Here is an 18,789-nt window from a genome sequence, read left to right on the forward strand (position 1 = left end):
ACGGGAAATCCCGTCGCGAAAGACCAATAATCATTGATTAACGACGGGATTTCCTGTCGCGAACCCGTCATAAAAGGGGGCCGTCGTTAATAGAAATCCCGTCGTAAATCCGTCGTAAACCCGTCGTAAAAGACATTTGTGACGGTTATTTCCGTCATTGTTTGGTTGTTAGCCCCGTCGCAAAGGGCTTTTGCGACGGAATTTTTGACCCGTCGTAATTAGGTTGTCGTTAAAGATGCAAATTCTTGTAGTGTATTTGTACTTCGTATATTTTAATAGCTTAAATCTAGGAGATACAATCGGTTATATATACTTCGTATATTTTAATAGCTTAATTTCGTATTAGTAAATATTATAAAAACTGATATTTAGAAAGTTTATATTGAAACGAATCCAATGATATCCCACAAGCTAGTTAACATTTATACTCTTAATCATACTATTAATTACGATCAAAGTTTCTAAAGTTTTCCCATATGAATTTATGGAACAGAGAGAGTAATTCGTATTGATTGATTTGTGCATAAATAATATTCATGCAATACATACTTTGATTTACATTATAAAAAAAATGTAACATATCGAAAAAACAAACAATTACTAGGTAATGTTTCTACTTAATTGCCCCACCACCCCTTAAAAAAATATGAATTAAAATTTTCTGATTCCGCCGCTGAATACAAAGATACTTAGTATACTATTAGTTTAACATCACCATGTTAGCAATGTTTGGTTGTAGCTTGGATCATCAAAAATCAATCTTCTCCCAACTTGTTCCAACAATTGAGATTCCTCATCCACAATCAAGACACTAGGGTTTGGTGAACCAAAAGCAAGAAGGTCTAAATCACTTTCAAATAATTCCATATCATCATCTTTTAAGGTCACCCAAGCTTCAATTCCACCCCCTTCTTTAGTCTCACTTAGGGCAAAAGTGTTCTTATACCCTAAACAAACCAAGCTTAACCATAATGGCTTCCCCCACCCGAAATCGGCTTCGTATAACCCATCTCTACAAGTGCTTAAACACTTGAAGAAATCAACATCATCCCTCCTTAGAAGGGTTCCTGCTTCTTTGAATAGCTCGCGGATTACTACGTGTGCATTGTCGTTTCCTTGGAGCTTCTTCGCGTAGTTGGTTATGGCCGCGGTTTTCCCTTGCCTTTGTTTGGCTACTAAGTCTTGTAATAAGTGTGTTTTGTGGTCAGTGTTTTGTTCCATTTTTGCTATGTAGTAGCCAACAAGGTTGCCAATGGTGGTGTCTGGTAAGGGTGGTGAGGTTCTTCTACGGATGTTCATAGATTGGGACATTACTGATCGTGTTTGAGACCCTGAGTTTGCTCTTGATGCCTTTCAAAAGATGAGAAAAAACTAGGTTATGTTCATGCTAGCTAGGGGTAAGCAAAATGTCAAGGTACCTTGTATTGGAACCTAAACCTGTTATCACGGGTAACACATCATTTTTTTACCTGTTGGAAGTTACAACAGGTTCCGGATCCGATTTTTAATTCTTTGGAGGTACACTGTAAATATCGTTTCCAATATTGAGTACCCGAAATTTGAACCCGTAACCAAATAAAGATAGTATATGAGCCCAAAACAGTAAAAAAAAAAAAAACTAAAGCTATTTTAGGAAAATATAAATATATAATAACAATTTAATCTCAAAGTATGAAACAATCAAAATCCAAACCATAAATTAATTTTCTTTTTAAAAAACAAGAGGTAAAAAATAATTTAGATCCATAAAATGATAGTACGTATACCCTGACGGTAATCTGTTGCAATAGTTTCTGGTACTGATTCTTGAAATTTTGATAGCGTACAATGTCCCCCTAAAAAAAAGCTACAAGAGTATGTAATTAAGACTTTTTCGGATGTTTGTACATTTAATATTTATTATTACTCTACATAAACATTTTATATATATAAACCATTCCGGTTGAGTTCGGACAACCCTATGTAACGACGAGGTCTTGGCCTATAGATTATGGTTAAAATTGAGAGACTCGGTACATTAATTATATAGAACCCTATATTTGTATGCTTTTACCTTTTTCTATGTATCCTTTTATATGCCTTAAAACACCTAAAATAGGCCAACAAAAATCATACCTTAGTTGCACATTTCCAAAGAAGAGACGAGACAGCCTCAACACGAGTAGGCTTCGCCACATCCTCACTCACACACCTAGCCTTAAGCTTCTCAATCTGAGACCCATCGAACACAAACCTCCTCGTGGTTGTCTTATCCGTCTCTAGCTTCAACGCACACCCCGGGATATAGGACTCAGTCGGAGGGAACAAAGACGACGCCCCATACTCCGGAATCACCTCATTACCCGACCTACTAGACGCCATAGACGACCACCCACGCATGAACGCAGAAACCGTCCCACCATCAGTAATCTTATGCGACCAACAAATCCCAACCGCGATTCCTCCACACTCAAACGTGTTAGTTTGAACATGAACCAAATCACCACCCGTTCCCATTTTCGTGCACTCTGACTCAATATCAACAGGGAGGAAGTGTTTCATAGCATCCGCGTTAGGTTGTTTTAAGAAGTCCCCTAAACAAGTGTTAACCTCGGCTTCCAAAAACTCGACCCCGACATCGTTGCAGTCGATAGAGACGTGATCTTTAATTCTACCCGCGAAGGGGTAGAATCGACTGAGGAAGGGGGAGAGGGTTTGTTTCAGGTGTTTTACTCGAGAAGTTGGCTCGTGTTTTAGGTTTCGAGTGTTCTTCATAGGGTAGAAGAACACCATTGGGGCGTACAACGAAGGAGCGAGTTGATCTAAGAGGGAAAATTTGAAGTTTCTGAGATGAGAAGGGGTGGCCGAGGAGGGTTTTATGTATTCCTTCGCCACCCTTGCAACCTTCATCATTGCCGCCATTGTTACACTATCTTACTAATTTCAGCTACCTTGTCAGTTTCAACTATTATTGCCAAACATAGGCTAAATATTAATGGGAGTTATTTGCAACTTAACTTACATTTCATGCTTAAGCTTCTATATATACAGCAAGCTAGATTTGTGCTTGCTGTTAGGAGATCTGCTATCCAATCGAAAACGAAATTTACATTTGGTTCAAACTAAAGATCTGGTGCAGATTGGTAAATTTACCAGCCTAGATTTGTTTCAGACTGTAAATTTGTTAGATTTGGGTCTGACAAAAATTTGGTGTATATTTCAGACACAGAAGTATGGAATGAATCCATCACAAAATCGCGAACACAGCATACGTACTCCATTCGGAATTAACCGTCATGTTGTTGTGATGTGAACTCTCAGCTCGTAGTAATATGATAACTAAATTTGGTCGAAAGTAAATAAACTAATACTAATGTTCAGGGGTAGACTTATAAAAAATCGACCTGACCCGAAACCCGAAACCCGTTACACGACCCGAAAAACTGGATCTTGAACAAAATTATACGACCCCAAACCGACTGTATCTAAATCCGAAACATAATGGGTCAAAACCGACCGAACCCACAATTGGATTTTATTGAATCCAAATAACCCGAAGGTTCTAGGTCATGTACAAACAATTGTCAACCCAAACCCGAAAATGAGCAACCCGAACACAAAAGTGATTTATTGCAAGTTTGCAACTAGACTCGGCCTGATCCGTTTGACAGGTCTACCGGCGAGTCTTAGTGTGAAATAAATCAATTAGTGATTCATGAAAGTTACAATGAGAAGAACCATAGAAGATCTGCATTGCTGTATGAGAGATTATGAAAAGAACCCTTGGTTAAAAGATGAATTAAGTGTTTAGATTATAGCCGTACAAATCAAACAAATAAGCGTCAACATTTGAAATTAGATATCAGTTGAACTAAATCATTTATCTTCAACTAAGTCAAAAGAATGAAGAATGGTTCTTTTTTATAAATCAGTTTTCAGATTTGTATGTTTGAACAGATCATAACAGTAGCAGATCATAAGATCTGAACTTTTGCAGGCTCAAACATTAGGCTTAACTTCCATAAACCAGCTCAGTTCTGAAGGCAACATGCTGCATCAGTCATTTACTCATTTTGACTCGTTAACGACAGGCAGGGGCGTTTTTGGGGTTTTCCGAACTAAGAGCAAGATCAAGGGGGTCACTGGTCTTGTCTTAAGATTTTCTTCATTTGCCATGTCAGCATTTCATTAATATTAAATAATTAAATTATTGTTAAGATTCTTTAAGATCCAATCAAATTTAGTTCTTCAGGCCATTAAATCATTTAAGACTTGTAAATTTATGTAAATTATCATTTTATTATTTAATTTAACTCACATACCAAGTCTTAAGTTGAGCCTTAATTTTTCAAGACTCACTTTAAGACTTTGATAAGACTTGTCTACTTCAATGCTACAATTTCTATATGTCTGATCTTAAGACTGGTGAATTATATGCCATGTCAGCACAATTCATGTCTTAAGACTTGGGGCTGATCATGCTCTAAACACGAGTTTATTTTGCCTCAAACATTGAGTTTCTGCATAAAGTTCACTAATCACTATCGACACAAACGAGTTCTCTCTGCTCAATAAAGCCTGAACAGGATACCTGAGTCCTCAGATATATGCATACATCGAAAATGAGAACTCGATTATGTCGATAGTGATTAGTGAACTTTATTTCAGCTAATGAACATTCCCACCTAATGAACATTCCCACCTAATACGGCTAAAAGCATCGAAAATGACCTCAACTTTCTCTAATAAATGATAATTTAGCCATTGGACCGGCTGTCTATCTACCAACAACCCTAAATCATATCATAATCAAGAAAGTTCTGACCACAAACTAGTACTTTACTTATCCATAATAAGTCATGCTCAAAAGAGCCGAAAGTTTTACATACTACAGAGTACTCTGTAACAAACTCCCAATCCCTGTCAAAGTGTCACTAACACAAATAACTTATCTACACCCAAGTCATAATCGAAAAGGGTGCATAATTCCAAACAACAACTATCTCTTACAAGCCAAAGACATTTGCTAACTTAAATGATAAGATTCTTGAGGATGCAGTTTTGACCTCTAGGAAACCATACTGATACGGCGATACAGATTAAAGAAGGTGCTTTTATGTATAACAAGGCTAGAGGTGATCAAAATTCGGGCCGGGTCGGGCTTTGACACACAAAACATGTCCAAACCAATAAATTTGGTGCATGTTTTACAGGCCGGGCTCGGATTTTGATAAAAATGTAAATTTAGGGTGCCCAACCCCGTAACTTTTCGGGTCGGGCTATCAGGCCGGGCTATAGTTGACCAGGTCTACACAAGGCAGAAGTTCAATACCTACCCTTAAAAAAGCAAAAGAGACTAAGAGAGGGTCTTTATTTAGAAATTATACCTCCTGTCTTTTGTAGAAGTATACATCTACCAGATTTCGATATCCCGCATTGAATGTAAATATTCCCATTTTCACATAATTAACATGAAATTTTACATAAATACCCTTCACTATAGTCATGACATTTCTATCTACTACCCATCACTTAATCTAAGTAGTGGCATATTAAAAAACATAATCATAAACAATTGTTATATTAGGAAAAGTAAGCTTTTTACGGACATCCTTGAGTTGGATGTGACTAGTGACTACTAATCCCGGATGCAAAGGAGGATAACTATATATCCACAACGAGGAAACAGTAAACAAAAAAGAACAATATGCTTATCAAACGGAGTAGAAAGAGGGACGAAGAACCGTGCTTAGAGGTGATCAAAATTCAGGCTGGGCAGGGCTTTAACATAAAAAATCATGCCCAAACCCATAAATTTGGTGCGGGCTGAAATGGGTTTTTTCGGGCTGGGCTCATGGTCAAGGCCGGGCTATAGTTGATTAGGTCTAGCAGCACTTAAAAGAAATGTGCAGGATCTTCCCATTGTCTCAAGACCCCAACAAGTAGAAAAGTAAAAATTCATTGATAAGGACCTAAAGGGAGTTACCTGGTTTGTACATACTTCAAACCTTTAGCATGTGCATTTCCTGCATAAAACTTTCATAGAATTGGGTGGAAATATATCAACACTTAAAACTGAGTCCAAAGTTGAAGTCAGCAAAATATTCTATGGAAGTCAAATTAAGTTCTATAACAAACAAAAACAAATTTTGCAAGTTCTAAAACTTACATATATAATAAGCTGAAAATCAAACCAAATGATGGGGATCATTCTAAGAATCGTCAAGAAGATACACATATGTATACTGCATACACTAAGGAAGTAGAGTAACCTCAACTAACACAAAATAATAAAAGATAATAATACAACCCGGACCCCAACAAAGCAAAGTACCTGGAATCTGTAGCTCCTCCGTGTATACCTCCGTAAAACAACCAGTCAATCGCCATTAGAAAAATCCGCAAATTGATTTATCACCTCAAAACACTTCTGGTCCAGAAAGCTGCTGACTCGTATTGCATCTTTCAGCACAGCATATGGGTAAATCCGTAAATCTGTCCCCATAATCCTCACACCAGAAAATTTTGAAAGGAGGGGAGTGGCATTGATCAGCATTTTTTGACAGGAAATTACCATATCAACCAAAAACCTCCAAATCATCAATGATTAAACTACAAGCCAACATGTCCTAAATAGTAAATACTAGCTCGCGACTGTTTGAGCAACTGTGTTTTGAGGAGGAGCTAAGAGTGTTTCAGTATTTTTATGTTGGGTTATAATGACCTCTTCTAAGCGCCTCCATGTGGCTTCTTGTTTTTCTTTTCGCTCTTTCTCTTTAGCTTCATCTTCCTCAAACTTCCGCATACACTCCTCGAAAAGCTCAAGATCTGCGTCGGAGAAAATCTTCCGAACATTCTGGGTCAAGCTCTGAACAGCCTGATTCCAGTGGGTCCGACAATTTTTCTCCAGCGCGGGGAAGATGATGGGAAGAATAGTTTTACGGTTTTGCTTAATCAAGTTTTCGACGTGATCATTACTCCATAAGTACAAAGCCCTCTCTGCCACCTATCATAACAATTAACAAACACATATTTGATCAAAAGATAGATCAAAAAACGTAAAGAGAAAAAACTTACACATGCAGCTAAAAAGAAGTCTTGAAGGCATAATCACGGCAAGTTTGAACAGTCATCTAGTGGATTTCAGTCAAGAACCAAAAGAACAGCTAACTATGGATGTAACTTTGCTCCTACCCAGTTGAGACTAGTAGGCATCACCAAATTACTACCTTTTCATGACAAGGCATGTTGAATATTTGTTGGAATAATTTGGTTGAGCTTTTAAGAGCTCATTGGGAGAAAAATCAAGCCTCACGAATGCTTGAATATCGGTTACTTCTTGTACTTTCAGTTTATTAATCAAATCTTCATTAGTCTCTTGTTTTTTTGGTCTGTTATCTATGCTAATTCATAGCAAACGTTAACCCCAATATTGGACTCCTAAACTTGCATCTAAGGAAAGAAAGTACTTAACTCCATATTCCTACATCTCAAACTACAACTATCATCACAAGTCATTAATATCACTATATCCCCCCTATTAATAGGCTTCCAAAATCATCCCAAAATTTCTTCCCCTTTCTATTTAAATTAGAGAGGGGGTGGAAGACCACGTGCAAAACAACCCAACCTTCGGAGTTTTATAGACCTAACAACATTTAGAATGACAAGGTAGAAATGTGCACGCTACTCATTAAACAATGAGCACCCATATATATCAAAGGAAAACGAAGGATAAGCAATATGATAAACATTGAGAAATAGCAATCACCTGAAAGTGGGAACTGCTCAAGCAACGAGCGATGCGCCGAAATAACGGCACCATACAACGCTGGAATTCAGGTAATTGGGTTGCTTCCAAAACCTCCTCCAGCTCACTGAGGAACATAACTTCCTTTGTACTGTTGGTGATTGGCCAGTACTTAACTAAACCCCTAACTACAGTATCTGCAAGCTTACTATCCTTCTCAACAAACTGAGTAATGCAATAAGATAACTGTTGATGGTACGTAGACAAGCACTTTGGTTTGTGGAGGGGAATAAGGACACGAACAAGGAACAACTTATGCTCTTCCTTTAGAGGTAAAGCAAACCCATTAATGATACTACCCAAAACTTCCAAAAGCTCAGCAACCCCATTAAACTTCTCAGTTTCAAAGATAAAACGATAGAAAATGTTGTTTATTGATTTCCTAATAAACGGGCGATGCACCATAAACTTACCATAGATGCGATGAAGAATTGTTTTCAAATACTCCCTCTCTCTAGGATCTTCAGAATCAAAATTATCTAACAACTTGATGATAAAACCATGATCTATATACCTTTTGGCAAGCTTTGTGTCTGTCTCAGGAGACGCTATAAACCTTAAGAAGAGCTCGTAAACAATCTGCAAGTGAGGCCATGCAGGATCCATAGAAGGCTCCTCCTCTTCCAAATCATAAGCCTCTAAAGCCTTATTATCACGGGGTTGGGTAGCAGGTGACCTAAATAAATTTGCAGACACCATCTTAATGAGTTCTTGCATAGCGTTTTCTGTAAATTTACCACTAGCAGAGCTTATATAATCCACAAGCTCAAGCAATGTCTGTCTCTTAATCTCCTTTTCTTTCAGGTTCTTTGTGGGGTCAGTGAAATCAAAAAAATGACAACACAAGTGAACCTTTCTTATAAACAAATTCTGCTTCTCAGAACTTGGAACATCCCTAAAACTAGGCAATGCCTCAAACGGATTTGCAGCGTAGTTGTCATTTGCAGTTAAATCCTCTGCAAATTTAACACCAGAATTTGAAGATGGATGGAACCCTTGTTGAGGGACATCTTTACCATTTCCTGATTTATGTCCAGTTGAATCACCAGTTTTGGCACCAGCTAAAACATTTGAAGAGAGAGGATCGCGAGCATCGGCCGACTTAGATGGCTTCTTTGGAAGCCTACCCAAAATCTGCTTTATCATATCTTTGCAGATAAATTAAAGATGAAGTATGTTATTCCTAATCAACTTAAAAGGACACCCAAAAAGAACCTCCTCCTCCAAGGTACAGAATCAAAGATCATCAGCAACAGGGAAACGAAAACCCTAAAGAGTTCAATCAATCAAATAAGGAAACAGCAATTGCAGAAGCTCTCATCTGTAATTCTGTACATAATTGAGATAGCTTCCCCTTGCACTGATGAACTACAAGACAAACCCTCCTACAAAAGAACTTTTTTTATCAAAAGTTCATCAAATTTTCAATATTAGATTTCACATAATACCCCATCAAAAATCAACATTATAGAAACTTGGATCATACAAACTAATTACAATTTCCAGAAAAACCAACAAGATCAATAATTGGCAGAAAAAAACGATATTTGACATGATTACAATACAAATTGACAACCATTTGACTTATAGATTGAAGCATAATAGAAAATTCAAATCCCTTTTCCAACAAAGATGGAACAAAATCAAATTCAACACCTAACTAATATCCCAGAAAAAGGGCACAAAAAGTGACATTTAACCAAATATACAATGAAAATTGCGCAATTAAAATTTGAAAAAGATTTACCTCTTTTTCAGTCGAATTAGAACCACCAAAATGAAGGGGTCAGCTAAACTGGTGGTGAAGTAACTGACAAGATCTGGGTATGATCTGAAACATCAAAGAAAACATTTTTTTTTGTCAGAATTTTTCTGGGAAAAGCAATGGGAAAAGAATTTCTCAACAAAAAAAATTAAAAAAGAGTTGAATTATAAACAAAAGAATCAAATTTTTTTAAATAAAAAAGAGAAATTATGTGGGTGGAAAAGGAATAAACAAATGAGAAATTCGAAGCAGCTTACTGAAGTAAGGTGATCCAGGAGAATTAAAGGGGGTTGAATTTCAAATTGGGGTTTTTTTTTCCTGAGAGAAAAGAGGAGAGAGAAAGACAGGAAAAAAAAGAGAAAAAATGGTGAGCAGAGCAGCCCCCAGATATGGACTCACTTGTGGATTATACATTACTCTAATCCAAACTCTAAATTCCCTTTTTCTCATTTTTATTTTCTCTCTCCTATTTAAGAGATGCTAAATTTAGTAATTCAAAAATTTTGAAAGTTAAGCAAAATATGTAAAAAGTTATTCTGTTTATTTTTGACTTATTTCGTGTTTTTGTTTGTTGTAAAGATAACACAGAGTTAAACTTTTAAGGGTTAATTCTTGTAAAAGATTATCCGATAACACGTCACCAGCTTAACATGTTAATCACTAATCAACATGATCTGACGAAGTGTCAAACAGTAGACAAAATCTATCTATAATATGTAGTGATATTTGCTAATTGATATGACCAAATGCTTCAGTCAAATCATCTAACTTTGTATTGTATACAACATTTGGCTTCCATATTTATCCGATGGTTGTTGGATACGCAATTTATTAGTAAAACCGTTTAACTTAAACAAATTAAGAGTGTTTTGTTCAACTAATATTTTTTTTATTTCTTGAAAAAACAAACAAATTCAAAAAATTGTTTTCAACATAGATATGACTATATGAGAACATAGCTTTAGGTGTGTTCCGTTCGCCTAATTTTCACTTATATTTCTTAAACTAAACTCATCTGAATTAAACTAAAACTACCTAACTTATCTAAACTATTAAACTTATCTTAATGGTAAAATGAATCTGGATATCCCTTATTTTTCCTGAATTACTCATCTTTATTGATTTCCGCTATTTCTCTATATAAAGTAGAAATAATCTTCTATTACTATATACTCCCTCCGTTTCTTTTTGTTGTATCCGTTTCCTTTTTAGTCGTTTCATAATGTTGTATCCACTTAGAATCTTTCCATTTTTGGACATACTTTTTTTCCTAAAATACCCTTATATTTCAATCTAATAACCAAAAAACCTAAAGAATCTACCTATATTCCCACCTAATTTTCCCCACCCATAATATTTTATTCATTTAACCCACCCACCTCCCTTATTAAATTAATAAAACCCTAACGTCACTCTCACCTCTCTCTCCTTATAACCCGTCCCTCTCACCCTCTCTCTCCTCATTCTCTTCGGATCCCTCTCTCCTCCTGTCTCCCTCTCTCTCCTCAAGAAATCTCTCTGTTTCTCTAAAAACCCTAACCTTCTCCGCCCCTGTTCTTCGTTTTTTTTGGTGAGATCTCTCAGATCTTTGGGGTTTTCGCTCAAAATTGTTCTCAAACTTTAACCGGAACGACATTCCGGTGAGATCCCCTCTAGTTTTGTCCCCTTTGTCGTCCCAAATCCCGGTTGGTAATCGATTCTCTGGTGAAATTTTTTTGGGGATAAAATCGGAGTTTTATTAGGGTTTTATTAATTTCTTAATGGGATCCTCTTCCTCCAAATATCTTCCGACTTATTCGGTTGGTACTTCTGGGCAACGAATTCCTGACTCAAACTGTGATTGGGGCTCGAAATGCATTTGTCCCAACAACGAGCACTCGTATTCTGGCGAGTATCTGAATAATTTGAGGTTGGCCCAGAAGGAGAACACGAGTACCCGAAATTATCTCAAAGCTTGGTTTGAGAAAATGGAAGTGGAGCCTGGTGAAGAGGTGGAGTCCAAATACGACGATCGAGTCCCCACACCAGCAGATCTGAGATTCTTTGGAGGAGACGAATCTGATGAGGTATATTTCCTTATTTTTGGGTTTTTTTCCTGATTTTTCGAGTTAATTAGGGTTTACTCTGTTTTTGGGATTTTTTGTGTTTCTTGGAGAAAATCTGTGATTTTTGGTTGAAACGTAGGTTTTCTAATAAAATTAGGGTTACTCTGCATGTTCTGATTTTTTGAGATTTTTTGTGAATTTTAATGAATTTTTTTCATTTGTTGATGATTTTTGTGAATTGTTTTAGATTTAACATTGGTTCATTTTTTGTGATCATGCATGTCCCATAAATGTTTGATTTTTGTGTTAAATGATGAAGTTTTCGAATTGCATGTCAGAGATTCGTTGATAATTTTTGTTAAATGATGAAGTTTTCTAATTGCATGTAAGAGATCCCTTGATTTATTTTGTTAAATGATAAATTTTCGAATTGCATGTCAGAGATCCCTTGATTTTTTTGGTTAAATGATGAAGTTCATGAATTGCATGTTAGAGATCCCTTGATTTTTCTCGATTTTTATGAGTTTATTTAAATTGCATGTTGAATACCATGAATGTTGGTCTGTTTTGGTTGATTTGGATGTTCAATTCCATGATTACTTTGATGATGTTGTTCTTTGATCTTGTTAAGTTGATGTGAAATATATTAAACATATTTTATGTCCCCTCTTTATTGCAAGGAACCCAATCACTCTGATTCATTCGACCTATACTATGTGGGTGAGTGTGAGAACACAACTGCTGGTCCAGAGGTTTCTGATGGGCAATGTTCGGTTTCGTCCCCAAACGTGAAGGAAGATGAAATAAAAAAAAAGCCACCTAAGGGTGTTGATGATGCTTAGAGATAAGTGTGTCTTCTATAAACCCTCTTTTAATTATATTTGGATTGCTGGTTAGCTGTGGAGACATAAGGTGGAGTAGCCAACAACTGTGATCTGTTGTTGGCAAGGGGTGTTGTTGTTTTGTTGATGATGTGATAGGGTTTGGAGTGTATTCATGTCCTCTATTATTGCCTTGTTGCTTGAAACATGTTGCCTTGTTGATTGATGAATGTTGCCTTGTTGATTGATGAATGTTGCCTTGTTGATTGATGAATGTTGCCTTGTGTGCTTGCTGATTTAATAATGTTGCCTGTTGAAACTGTCATATGTTTGCTGGTTGATTAGTGTTGCCTTGAGAGGGGTGAAAGCATATGGGATGGGTTTATGAATAAAATTTTAACATGTGATTGGAAAAAAACAGTTTCATTAAAGTCCCCTCTTATTGTTTGTCTTTCCTGAATGCTTGGTCTGTGATGTTAGGGTTTGAATGAGGTCTATGATGAGTCTTTCAGTGCTGAGAAACTATCCATGTTTCATAAACCACAGTGCGCCATTAGCATCCAGCCGTAGGCTGTATGAGGCTTTTGTGTGCTAATGGTTTGTGAACATGGTGTGGTTCAATGAAGCTTGGGGACATCTGAGACCAAATTTAACATGATGATGAGTCTTTCATATGCAGAGTCTTTCATATGCTGATGTGTTTTTTCAAGTTACATCGATGATGAGTCTTTCATATGCTGAGAAACAATTCAAGTTACCTACACTCACTCGTGCTGCCATTAGTATCAGTGATGATGCTTCTCAGGCGCTAAGTGTGTGTAGGTTGAATTTGTTTCAATGATGCTTGGGGACATCTGAGATGAATTTTGATGTCATGCATGTTTTACTTTTGTTAGTTAGGTGGTCCTTCAAAGGGGATTGACTTATTTTTAAATATCCAATGCGATAGTTCACAATTTGTCAATTCCCTTTGGAAGGACCACCATGACACTTAAACAACATGTTTGATTGTGGTGTTAATGATAATCAATGATGTTAAAGGTTGATATCCTGAGATTTATGTTTCAATACTTGTCCTTTAACTCCTTTTGTCTAATGGAGTGATTGTCATTTCACATGATCAGTAGTGAATATCAATCATTCCATTCGGCAAAAGGATGTTAAAGTTGAGAAAATATTGATACAATAGATCAATGATGCTATTCAACAACTCTGAGATTGGAACCCTAATGTTTGCTAATGTCCCATGTGTGAGTTTGATCATTGTGATCTGTGATGTAATTGTTGATTATCTTAGATTTTGGTTTCTAACATATTCCCTCGTCCCCTTTTACAAAAGGGGATAAATTTCATTTCAAAAACAAACAAGTGATCATGTAATCCCTTTTGTGAAAGGGTGATGAGGTTGTTAAAATTTAGAAACATACTACATATATGCTGTAAATCAACCTAACTGAGATTGTTGTGCCTTGTCCATTGCTGCCTTGTTATTTGTTTTGAGTCATCTATGATGAGTTTTCATTTGCTGACACTCAAACCCTATATTCCATTAACACTCATGCGCCATTAGCATGAATAATGCTTCTCGGGAGCTAAGTGTTGGTGGATGGGGTTTGTGTGAGGGATGCTTGGGGACATTCTGAGATGGTTGTGTGTACTTGCTTCTATGTACTTGATGCCTTCTTCTTCATGCTTTGTTCAATGATGAATTGGTTTAAGCATATCGAATTTTACTTTTGTTGACGCATCGGTATCTAGGTGGTAAGATTTTCCATCTGAAAATGATGTGATATGCATTCTTTCCACTTAGATGCCGATGTGTTTAGAGAAGTGATTTTGCATATGACTTTCTAAGTATGTTGTAAGTAAATACCTTGCCTTTGCTGCCTTGCTCATGGCCTTGTTTTTTTGAGTTGTTCAATGATGAAATGATTTAGTAACTCGAATATTACATCTTTTGACGCATCGGTTTCAAAATGGGAATAAATTCCATCTGAAAATGATGTGATATTCATTCTTTCCATTTTGAAGCTGATGTGTTTAGAGTTGTGATTTTGCATGTCCTGAGTTTCCTACACTTTTAGTATCCTCTGTCAAATGGAGTGACTTTTCTATCCCATTTCTGTTTGTGTTAGTCATTCACTCCATTTGGGAGGAGGATATTAAAGTTTAGGATTCAATGATGATGAACACATACAAACTGAGAACAACATGTCCCCATGCTTTGCCTTGCCTTGAAAATGAATTCATGTGTTGCCTTGAAAACATAAAGTTGTCCCCTTAATGGTTTAAGGAATGGCTGACTCATTAAATTGGTGCATTGTTGCCTTATGATTTTGACTTATCCTGAAATCATATGTTAATATGCAATGTACATGTTCCCTTATGATTTTGAATAATCCTGAAATCATATGTTAATATGCAATGTACATGAATAACTACAAATATGTGAGTATGATGAACAAAAACTAAAGATTAACAACAACAAATTGATTCATTCATTCTTCCAGTTGATATGTTGCTTTCAAAATGTTTTAAATACATGTGATGCTTTCATTCAAGCTTACAAAAGTGACATTTTGTTTGCTCTTGTAATTTTTAAAACATGTTCCCAAAACACAAAAAGTAATCTCTCGTTCTTGCTCTATACTTCACTGATTTGCTCTCCATTCATCAACAAGTTGTTTGCATTCATTCACAGCCCACCTTGGGGCCTTAACTTGTTCTGGCAGATTCCCCTCATCTTCTAAAATCTTTTTCTTGTTGTGTGGGAGTTGGTAGTCATTGTCCCCCTTGTGTTTCAAAATTTCATTTCCAACATATTGAAGTGACATCCACACATTAGATAGAGTCTTTGCATGCAGTTCATTATATGCCTCAGTCACAGCACCACTTAAATCTTCAACTGTTTTAGGCATCTTTTTGTGCATTAGTGATTGAATTGACCTAAAGAACCCCAAGTCTAATATGTTACAATCTGGACTGTTTGCTGGCTGCTGAGTCAATATCAATGTGAAGCCATCTTGCTTGTAATGTTGCTGCCATTCTTGATCATTTTGCAAAATGTGTGCCTTTGCATTGTCTTGAATGATGTATATCACCCTTTCCCCCTCATGTGGTGGCCATTTCTCTTTAATTGCTGGGATTAGGTAGTTGATTAGCATGGCCCTAGTTGCAATCTGATTAACTGACTTGATTGGTTTAGTCTCAATTGTCCCCTTGACTCTATTTTTGGATGTTCTCTTTGCTGCCACTGCATCTGTGAATGGAAATATACCAAGTTTCCCATCCCACTCACACTGCCCATCTTGTCCCCACCTTGGCCTTGCTACTGCTGCCATAAACATGAACTTTGGAATCTTAGTTCTTGATTTTCCCTTCCTGTGTGGAAATGGTTCATTGTTTGCTAAATAAACTCTTTGACTTTTTTGTGTAAGATAGAACCATTTCTCATCGATGTGAATGAAATCATACATGCTGTAATATGTGGGATCATTTGGTATTGAGTAGTCCATTAAGAGACCAAGTACCCACTTCATCCTTGCCATCTTGCATTCTTCTGAAATGCCTGGATTCAATGGACTTGAATGTGGTTTTATCTGTTTTCTTTTCACCATTCTCCAAACTGTTGTGGGACTCAAATTGAGCATCCTTGCTAGATCAATAATGGTTGTTCTATCCCCCATGGCTATGGAGGCTATAGACTCATATGTTACTTGAATTCTCTTTCTCCCACAGTTGTGATATTTGCTATCATAGAAATACGAATCCATGGCTGCCTTATGTGCCAATGCTCTCTGCCATATTAGTCTAATTGTCTTCCTTGTGTAACCAAACTTTATAACAGCCTGCCTATTTGTCCCATGAATGAGTTCATCTGAATGCTTTTCTTTTCTTAAGAGAAGGAACAACAAGATTTCCAACCTTAATTCGTTGTTAATCCTTGGGGTTCTAGGCTTATGATGATTTTGCTCTGTTTCTGTTTGATGAATTGGAGATGGTGGGAACTCTTGTTGTGTTGGCATGTTCAAATCAAACAAAAATGGAACTGAGTGGTTATCTGATATACCTGATGTATGCTGTGGTCCCACTTCACATTCTTGTGCATATTCTTGTCCCACTTCATTCAGATCTGGCAATTGTTGATTTTGCTCAAAGTCCCCTATTTGATGAGCATTTACTTCACTTACAGCATTTTGGGTTGCTTCATCATCATCATAATCTGAATCAGAGTTCGTCCCGTCTCCTTCATCATCGGAAAAACCGAGGAACTCGTCCTCCTCTTGATCTGAAGCCATTAATGTCCCCTTGCTGATTAATTGTAGTGCATTTATTGCCTTTGGTTTTTTGTTGTTGTAACTGATATTAAAACAGTTGGAATTTATGAGGGTTTTTGGGTAGAAATTGTCCCCTATTTATAAAGGGTGGTAAATGTATAAAGTTTGGAGGGAAAAAGTTTGGAGGGAAAACTTTTTGGTAAATTTCTGTTTTTGGAGGGAAGTGTAAAAAGGGAAGTGGACTTTCCCAATTTGGGAAGTTTTCCCTCCGTTTTTTTCTGTTGCTGTAATCTCATTGGATGAAATAAATCCACCTCATGTACTTTGGTCCCCACTTCAATCAGATTTTTTCTGATTTTTGATTAATTAAATGAAAATATCCCCTTTCCCATAATTCTTTAATATTTTCTCTCTCCTTACTTTAATCTTTAAAAAAGAATCTCTTACACATTCTTACACACAATCATTTCTCTTACACCCAATCATTACACTTATACCCATACAAACCAAGATTCTATTTTTCTTAAAAACCCCCCAAGATTCCAAATGGATACAACATTTAGAAATGGAGGGAGTACTAAAATAGACACCAGAAATGACACATGTCATTTTCTGGTTAAAAATTTTCCCGCCAAAAACTCTTTCCTAAAAAGACATATCTCCTTCTTTTTTTCTTTTTTTTTCTCTGCTTTTGTATAAATGTTTATATATGGAAAAAAAATATAGAATTATGGAATATGACATTATTCGAAAATTTTGGTAATATTTTAGTCAAGCTGTCATATCAATAATAGAAAATATTCTTACTCAATACTTTGGTCAAATTAGCATATTAAATATATCAAATATTTTAGTCAGGTCATCATATTAAACATATAAAATATATAATACGTAGTAGGTTAAAATTGTATATTATATGATAAAATGAGTACATTCTAGATTATTAATTACGCAATAGATTTAAGGGATAAATAATTCAATTAAAATTTTTATAAAAAAGATGGTCAAATAATAATTTTCAAATATCCGTGCGTGCACGGACCTAATCTAGTATGAACATAATAGACCGTTGTTTAAAAATCAGATTCTTTTGGACATTCTTAAGTTATTGTGAAGAATACCTCCAAAGTAATAGGGAAAAAAGGGTTTTAGCAAACAATGGAAATATATGAGGGGCTATGAGACTTTAGATAGTGTTTGTTGATTCTATGGTGATTAGAACACCCTAAATTTGGTGCTCGTATTCCTTTTTCAACCTTATCCATTTGATCCTTTAATTTAATTTCTCTGAAAATGATATCCTAATATACCTAGAAAATAAGAATATATCTACCTTTATGTTATTCTCTTGCTAAATAGAATCATATGATTTGATTTGAAGCAAAAACTAATGAACCAGTTCTCGTCCTCCTCAGTTTGCATAAGATTTATTTTTTATATATATATAGGAAGTTTGCATAAGATTTTATGAGAGTAAAAATATACTCCCTCCGTCCCTTAATACTCGATCTGTTTTGATCGGATACGATATCAATGCACAACTTTGACCAACAATTTCTTTAACTACATATTATAAAAAAAATTAAAAAAATATTAATATTTTAAAAATATATATATTAGGCAAATTTGCCAAAAAGGACCTTTTATAACTCAAATTTTGCGAGAAAGGACCTTATATAATTTTTTTTGTGAGAACACACCTTAAAGTAATTTTTTTTGCGAGAAAGGACCTAAGGGAAGTTTTCGGCATTGACTGAGCTTTTCCGGCCATTGACTTGCACGTGAGCAGCACGTGTGGCTTACGTTGGCTAAAGACATTGATTTTCCCTAGTCTTGAATTTTCAAACTTGATTTTATTTCGATTTTTTTTTTCCAACTTTAGGTTTTAAAGCTTGAATTTTGGAGGAAAATTGGGTGTGATTAGCAATATAAAGTCACACGTGCTTCTCACGTGCAAGTCAATGGCCGAAAAAGCTCAGTCAATGCCGAAAATTTACTTTTGGTTGTCTTTCGCAAAAAAAAATTACATTAAGGTGTGATTTCACAAAATAAAATTATGTAAGGTCCTTTCTCGCAAAAAAAATTACATTAA

General features: G+C 36.0%; 4 protein-coding genes across 5 annotated transcripts; 1 reads left to right on the forward strand and 3 right to left on the reverse strand.

Annotated features, from left to right (window-relative positions):
* Positions 1–499: 499 nt before the first annotated feature.
* Positions 500–5,916, reverse strand: LOC110792971 (stemmadenine O-acetyltransferase). Its single transcript, XM_021997797.2, has 2 exons — positions 2,116–5,916; positions 500–1,350 (listed from the first exon to the last, which is right to left on the reverse strand). Exons 1-2 carry the CDS (start codon positions 2,899–2,901, stop codon positions 712–714), a joined length of 1,425 nt encoding a protein of 474 aa, XP_021853489.2. The 5' UTR covers positions 2,902–5,916; the 3' UTR covers positions 500–711.
* A 150-nt stretch (positions 5,917–6,066) lies between these two features.
* LOC110793833 (serine/threonine protein phosphatase 2A 57 kDa regulatory subunit B' theta isoform) lies at positions 6,067–10,066 on the reverse strand. Of its 2 annotated transcripts, none has more exons than XM_021998763.2 (4): positions 9,812–10,066; positions 9,537–9,620; positions 7,751–9,185; positions 6,067–6,985 (listed from the first exon to the last, which is right to left on the reverse strand). In XM_021998763.2, exons 3-4 carry the CDS (start codon positions 8,933–8,935, stop codon positions 6,623–6,625), a joined length of 1,548 nt encoding a protein of 515 aa, XP_021854455.1. In that variant the 5' UTR covers positions 8,936–9,185; positions 9,537–9,620; positions 9,812–10,066; the 3' UTR covers positions 6,067–6,622. The 2 variants fall into 2 exon arrangements, with proteins under 2 accessions (XP_021854455.1, XP_021854464.1); XM_021998772.2 differs by having other exon boundaries at positions 7,751–9,174; positions 9,812–9,978.
* An 836-nt stretch (positions 10,067–10,902) lies between these two features.
* On the forward strand, positions 10,903–16,747 carry LOC110796015 (uncharacterized). Its single transcript, XM_056830241.1, has 3 exons — positions 10,903–11,620; positions 12,280–12,447; positions 16,613–16,747. The coding sequence occupies exons 1-2, from the start codon at positions 11,315–11,317 to the stop codon at positions 12,439–12,441; spliced, it is 468 nt and encodes a 155-aa protein (XP_056686219.1). The 5' UTR covers positions 10,903–11,314; the 3' UTR covers positions 12,442–12,447; positions 16,613–16,747.
* On the reverse strand, positions 15,072–16,718 carry LOC110805888 (uncharacterized). Its single transcript, XM_022011506.2, has one exon. It carries the CDS (start codon positions 16,716–16,718, stop codon positions 15,072–15,074), a length of 1,647 nt encoding a protein of 548 aa, XP_021867198.1.
* Positions 16,748–18,789: the final 2,042 nt, after the last annotated feature.

This window comes from Spinacia oleracea, chromosome 1 (assembly GCF_020520425.1).
Source record: "Spinacia oleracea cultivar Varoflay chromosome 1, BTI_SOV_V1, whole genome shotgun sequence".
Classification (NCBI taxonomy): Eukaryota; Viridiplantae; Streptophyta; class Magnoliopsida; order Caryophyllales; family Amaranthaceae; genus Spinacia; species Spinacia oleracea.